The sequence below is a fragment of the Balaenoptera musculus genome, chromosome 13 (genome assembly GCF_009873245.2).
Source record: "Balaenoptera musculus isolate JJ_BM4_2016_0621 chromosome 13, mBalMus1.pri.v3, whole genome shotgun sequence".
NCBI lineage: Eukaryota > Metazoa > Chordata > Mammalia > Artiodactyla > Balaenopteridae > Balaenoptera > Balaenoptera musculus.
Genome location: NC_045797.1, coordinates 76,796,184 through 76,803,354, shown reverse-complemented (window position 1 = coordinate 76,803,354; position 7,171 = coordinate 76,796,184). Strand labels below are relative to the sequence as shown.

Here is a 7,171-nt window from a genome sequence, read left to right as displayed (position 1 = left end):
ATTGCAGAAAGTTCTACTGGACAGCACTGAGTGTAAGAGTACAAGGTAAGCATGTGGCCAGTTCATGGGGAGTCTCAAAAGTATACTAAAATGTTTAAATGGAAATGGTTTATAAACTACTGAATTGCACAGAGTCCCTTCAGAAATAGCCTTGGAAGACTCCATCCTCACAGCATTGCCATGATCTATTATACCCATCCAGCTTCTACATTTGAATAAGACTTCTCTTGAAGAAAAGCATTCTGCAGCTTAAAAAAGAAAGAAAAAAGGCTGGAAACCCAGTTATGGGCAACTGGAAACCACCACAAGTTTTTAAGCAGGGACATGACACTGTGACACAGATTTGGGTTTTAGAAATATTACTTCTTAAAGCAGTGTGCAAGATATGTGGGAAGAAAAGGCACTGGGCATACCAAGACGAGTAGAGGCTAATGAGATGATAAAGGACTAATTTCAGAGAAACTTCTAAAGGAATACACAATTAAGAATTTGCATCAGTAAATTTATTCCAAGTAAGAATTGTGCATTCACACCATGCATATTATTTCCCCACAACAGCCAGTATTGTCATTAAAACATTTAACACTTTAAACATACCATAAAACTCAAAGATATTTGAAAAACTTCTCAAAGTATCTATTTCAAGTACCTGAATTCTTTAATATTTGTAATCCATGCTTGTTCAATTATAATTTTAAAATATATAACCATATCACTCATTATAATCATTGATATGCTTATTATATATATTTAAAACATCTTTTCTGAAATTTTATGTTCTCCAAAAAATAACTTTTTAGTAACTTCAAAGTATCTCTATGTACCTCTTAGCAGTACTATGGTAAAACCAAAATTGCGTTTTCAAGTAGCAAGTGCCCAAGCCACACCATTTCCGATCAAAGATAGAGCTGACATCCAGGGAATTCCCTAGCGGTCCAGTTGTTAGGACTCCATGCTTCCACTGCTGGGAGCCCAGGTTAGATCCCTGGTTGGGGAACTAAGATCCCGCAAGCCACGTGGAGTAGCCAAAAAAAACCAAAACAAAACGATAGAGCTGACATCCAGTCTTACAAACAGCTCTCTTCTACTCCTTGTTCCTACTTTAATATGCCAACCATTACTTCACTGACATCCCAGAGTTTTCCTGCAACAGATTCATCCATAGCTTTGGGCAATAGTTCTTCCTCTTTACAGTCCCCAAAGTACTTTCCTGACACACCTTCTACCTCAGGGGAAGAGGCTAAATAAATCGAAGTCTGGGCACCTTCTAGTGGAGTTTTGAAAAAAGCCCATGACACCAAATTGAAAAGTGGTTTGACTAACAGTGGGATGTGTATGTGCCTCCCAAGGTTGGTCCGCACCACGCCAGGGTGTAACACATTGACAGTGACGTTTGTGCCTTCTAAGCGGCGGGCTAGTTCTCTGGTAAAAAGGATATTAGCCAGTTTGCTCCGACTATAACAGAAGCTTTTATTATAGTTTTGTTCACTGTTCAAATCTTCAAAGTTGATGTCTCCGTATTTATAAAGTTTGGAGGAAACTACCACAATCCTGCTGGGAGCTGAACTTTTAAGGAGTCCAAGGAGAAGATTGGTGAGTAGGAAGTGCCCCAGATGGTTCACTCCAAACTGCATCTCAAACCCATCTTCAGTCTTCATATACGGGCACTGGAAGATGCCTGCATTGTTGATCAAAACATCCAGTCTAGGCTCTTCCTTCAAATGGCAAAAAGAGAATGGCAGAGTTATGAACACAGGCCTTAAATGTGCCTAAAATAAAATTTTAAACAATTCCTGCAAACTACAAAAATTCTAAAAAACACCTCTATGAGTTTTCAACAATTGAGAGAAAAGAAGACGACAACAATGACTTGCATGCCTGACCTGGTGCTTTTCATGTTATCTCGTCTACTCTCAACAACTCTATAAGCAAACTGAAGCACCAGAGTTAGGTGATTTGTCCAGAATCACAGGGCTCTTAAGTGGCAAACAAAAACCTGAAGTTGAAATCTGACACCAATGGCCCTATTCTTAATTAGTAAGCTAGACTGCTTTTCTAATTGGGATTTTCAAACCATAGCTAGACAGCCAATGTGAGCTAGAGAGTGGAACTACAGCAGAAGACAGGTCAGCATTGTTTATTCCCAGAGCTACTAGTATCAACACCAGGGGCAAGTTAGGATTGTTTTATTCTGTAATTTTCTAAGAATAAATGTCACCATGGGAATGGAGCAACGCCAAGTTGTTTCCTTAAAAATGGGATAAGCAATAGAGAGGGTGAGGGATGCAAATTAAGACTGGAGAGAACATCATGAATAAATCAAAGAAATATTGAGAAAAATATTAAACAGGTAGTATAAACATATCAAAAACAAAACCATGAATCATACATACTAAGTCTCACAATAACAGCAAAGAAGACTTAACAGAGGAGGTCTGCCCAGCAAACACCTTTAACCTCTATTACGACTCTAGAATTCACAGTTCTTTTTTCCCTATATGAAATCTACCTCTTTCAAGCTTCGAGGAGCCCCCAGCTTAGAGATCTATACAGTCAGAATTTCGCACTTTGACCATATCCTCCTGCATCTTCCCAGATTAAAGTCCTAAAATTTAGACTGTCCTCAAAGGGAAGTCTTTTCACTCTTTACTTCATGTAAGTTGGCTTTCCCTTGTCCCTTCCTGGCTCCTCTGTCTCTTTTGATGGGCAGAGAAAAAGAAATGTACAACGTGTTCCAGGTGTAAAGACACAGTGATGACCCACAATTAAATAAATTTGAGGTCAAATTTCAAATATCACTGGCCCTTTTGCCAAATGTAAGTGAAAAGAAAAATGTGTTAAATTTCACAACTGTTATCAAAGCCTACCTGTCAGTGGATTAACTATTTCTCATTCTGTCTGTCTCAGCACCTTTTGCTTTTCCAATAGTCAACTTCAAAAAGAAGGCAAAAGTTCACCCGTGGGGGAAAGAAAGGAGTGTTCTTTTCAGTAATCCTTTGGAAGAGTTTCCTGTATTAATCATTTCTGAGCCATCATTCTTTGTTGGGCTTGTGTTATTTTAAGACTGTATCATTTACTGTTTTTTAAATTCTAGAAGATAAATGACATAAATACCAAGAATACCAACCTGTGGGAAATTTACACTTCCTTTTTTTTTTTTTTTAAATTCTGGTTATAGTCACTGAACTACTGAACTTCAGAGCCAGGAAGGAACTTAATACATACTTAGAAGCAAGGACAACTTAGTTATCTCTTTATCTCCTTAACTTTTAATTGGTTCTGTCAAGTGGCCAAAGTAGTGAGAAACCATAGGTATCAAGGAATAAGTATACCCAGCCCCATCTACATTTTTAATGAATAGGAAGATCCACTTTTGATTCTCCCAACATCTCTTGTACACTATTACTTCTTATTTCTAAACCTGATAATGAAATACTGGTCATAAAGGCAAAGCAAACCAAAACTCTCTGGATCTGCAACAGCTCCCCAACTGTGCATCGAGTTGCCCTAGAGAGTCATAAGGAAACTCTCAGGGTGATTTGGAGTATTTTAAATTTTCAAGGGAAACAAAATGATACTCTGCTCAACATCTCAAAAACTACCAAGCTCCAAGTGGTTTACATCTTCAACATTTTATTGTGCTATATTCCTTTTGATGATGTCCTACCTTTGCAAAGCTGAGTGTTTAGTAGTTGCTGCAATAAAGTGCAAGTACAATGTTAAAAATCAACATAGAACAGAAATGAGGGTGGCAATGTTCAGTCTGATTCCAAAGTTTGACAAGCTGGTCCAGTGAACAACAGATGCACATTTCCCATTAGTATACTTACGGTTATAATAATTATGGTTATTGAAAAATGAAATAAAAATCTTTTTTTCTTTCATCTATGCTGTGTATTTTTTTTTTCAAACAGCTACTAAGTTGTTACATAAATACTTATTAAGTTGTTTGGATCTAATTACTTAATGAGTAAGCTGTTAGATATTTGTTTTGGCCTAAGGGCATCATGAAAAAATTAGAAAGTTTGGGAACTTCTGCTCTAGACTCAGGAAACTCCTTTTCATATAGGCTCCTTTTCTATGCCAGCTAATTTTAAACATCACTCTTCTGAATGCCCTCTTGCAAGTCACCTCTGCAGGGAACCCTTCTACCTCAATTTCAGCAGAGGACATCCATTTCAGTGTAATATCTACTATCTAAACAAAGAAATCCTCTACCTCACTGGCAGGCAGCAGAAGTACTGTATAGGGGTTAAAAACAAGGGCTCTAGAGACAGATCGTGGGCAAATTACTTAGCGTACCTATGCCTTAGTGGCCTTACGTTGTAAAATGGGGATAACAATGCCTACCTCACAGGGTTACTGTGAAGACTGGATGACAAGAGCAGTCAAAGTCACTTTAATTTCATTAAAAATTAAAAAAAATATCTGAAATGCTTGGAACAGCTCCCGGCACACAGGAAACTTTCAATAAGTGCTAGGTATTATATTATTTTTATTTCTGTCCCCAGTTAGAGCACATGACCACTGGCATTCCAAGCTCCAGTCTATTTGGAAGTTAGGCTAGAGTATGGTTAAGGATACTGCTCATGAGTTCACTGGTGGCAGAAAGCTAAACTTCCTACCCTAGCAGAGGGGGAAAAATTGCTCCAAGGTCCTTGTCTAGCAACTTCCCCTATGTGCTCTCAGGCTCTTTGAGAGATGGCTTGGTGCACATTCACTTTGGACACAGGAAAAACAATCCAGGAACCTGGCGGATCTCCTCCTGAGCTGTCCTCACACGGCAAGAGGAAATGTTCAGAAACTCGCTTATTTTCCTCTTGGGCCCATTTTCTTTCTCAACATTCTTGGAAGACAGAAGACTGCCCTACCAATTTTTCCAGCCTTCAATTCCCAAGCCGCCCGAATCATTCCCAAGGTCACACCCCCTCGACTGTGGGCGGTCCCCTCCCTGGCTCAGCCCCCGACCCTCCAGGCCCCGCCTCGCCCGCCGAAGCCCCTAGCCAGTCCCCGATCTCCGGCAGGTTCCCAGAGCTCCACACCTGGAGCACCTCCTGACAGAAGGAGCGCACGGAGCGCAGCGAGGCGAGGTCCAACTCCTTGACGACAAGCTCGCCGCCCCCGCCGGAGTCAGGCCCCAATTCGGGGACCCCAGCCTGGCAGATCTCGCTGCGGAGCTGACCCGCCGCCTCCTCGGCGCGCGTGCGGTCCCGGCAGCCCATGATCACTCGCGCCCCCAAGCGCAGCAGCTCGGCGGCTGTGGCGCGGCCCAGGCCACTGTTCGCACCCGTGATCAGCACTGTCTTCCCGTGCATGAGGCCGGAGTCCCCGCCTCGGTGCAGCCGCTGGACGCTGGGCCCCACGAACCGCCGGGCCGCCAGCCACAGGGCCCCACCCAGTGCGGCCAGTAACGCCGCCACGGTAGCCACTGCCATGGCCGCCCGGGCCCAGGGCCCACCTGCCCCTGCGCGGGCCTTCCGGGGTCGCCGGGCGCCCGGGTCTGAGCTCGCCACCTGTACGCAAAGAACGCTGGGGCGCGGCCTGTCGTCCCCTGTCGGCGGCGTGGGGCATGCTGGGACTTGTAGTCCCCCTTCCGAGGGCACCTGATTGGTTAGTAGAGGACAGCGCTCTGCGTGGCTCCTCGGCGGAGCCGGCTCCCAGCCTGAGAGAAGGGTGAGCACGGCCCCGGGTTTTCAGGCTCCTGTGGTCCCTACCCATGGAAATCCCAGAGTGGTGGTGGCCTTCCCCGTGGAAATGCCTAATGACTACTTTGAATTTACAAGTCTCTTTATAGGATGCTTTACAAATCCCACACTTTGGGGCTGGCTTAGTGTGTTTTCCGTTAAGGGCGCCTGGGACTTGTTAACCCTCAGTTCAGTTTACCTTCATCCTCTGGACAATGGTCCCTGCCGAACTGAAGTCTGAGGAGAGGCTCTTTTTTTCCCACAGCTGACGCTGAGAACTTAGCAACATGAATCAGTTAGAAATAGAATGGGCCAGTGGTTCTCAGACTTTAGCGTTGCATTGGAATCAGCTGCAGGACCTGTAAAAACAGAAATTTCAGGGCCCAGTTTCAAGTTCATTAGTGTCCAAAATGGAACCTGAGAATGTGCATTTCTAACAAGTTCCCAGGTGATTCTGATGTAGGTGATCTGGGGACCCCGGTTTGAGAATGTTAGACCATTGTGGCCTTGACCCATATATAAATAGGCATTCTCAAATGGTCTTATTTGACAGTGGTAGAGATACACTGGGAAAAGCGTGCACTTACTGTACACATAGACTTCTGAGCAGGCTCATTCACAAGTGTCTTCCCCATTCCCTCCCGGAGAATATTAAATGTAACAAGGAAGGGAAAGTGCTTTTTACACTGTAAAATGCTTCAGAAATGTCAGGGGTTATTGCCACAGGGATCCATCTTCAAGCTGCAAACTTCAAACTTTAGACCAAGCTACTCTTAAGTCGTCATACGTTCATCTACTCACCCATCCAGTATATGCCAGGCCCTGTGCCCTGTGAGAGTCACGAAGATATAGGGCACCATTTCTGCCCTCAGGGTGCTTACTGTCTGGTCCAGAGACCTCTCCTGCCCCAGCCCCCATTCTAGAATCTTCAGGACAAGAGAAGAGACACACAACTTCTGTAGTTTGAAATAAACTCCCTAGATGATTTTGATAAACTCTCCTCCACTCCCTTGTATTTGGGAAGGATATAACATGCAACAAAAAGGCATAGTACAAAGAGCCAAGGGGTAGAATGCCAGAAGAAGGTTTCTTATGAGTGCTGAGAATGGAGCTCAGAGGTGGGACAAGCACTGTCCCTGAGGATTAGGCAAGGCACCAGGAACAGAAATCATGAGGGGGTGGGCCTTTATTCCATCCTATCTGTAACTTGAAGCTGCCTCTCACACTCACTGAGCCGGGAGCACGTTTCCTCTCTCTTCCTTTCTGTCCATCCACATCTTTCCTGTCCTACAAAGCCCACCTCCGTTCTCTACATTTCCTGACCACTTCCAGCCCAAAATGATTTCTGCTTCAGCCTTGTGTGTGACCCTCACTTGGCACTGAGGACAAACAGCCCTCTCGTGTTGGCTATTTGAGCTTGCACATTTGACTTCTTCTAAGGGATTGTTGAAGGATGGGATTATGTCTGAGTCTCTCATGTGGCCTTT

The 7,171-nt window shown here is 43.8% G+C and overlaps 1 protein-coding gene across 2 annotated transcripts; it reads right to left on the bottom strand.

The window, feature by feature from the left end:
* Positions 1-481: 481 nt before the first annotated feature.
* Positions 482-5,545, bottom strand: RDH14 (retinol dehydrogenase 14). 2 transcript variants are annotated; one of them, XM_036873769.1, is made up of 2 exons: positions 5,043-5,545; positions 482-1,715 (listed from the first exon to the last, which is right to left on the bottom strand). In XM_036873769.1, exons 1-2 carry the CDS (start codon positions 5,433-5,435, stop codon positions 1,098-1,100), a joined length of 1,011 nt encoding a protein of 336 aa, XP_036729664.1. In that variant the 5' UTR covers positions 5,436-5,545; the 3' UTR covers positions 482-1,097. The 2 variants fall into 2 exon arrangements, with proteins under 2 accessions (XP_036729664.1, XP_036729663.1); XM_036873768.1 differs by having other exon boundaries at positions 5,052-5,541.
* Between the last annotated feature and the right edge of the window lie 1,626 nt (positions 5,546-7,171).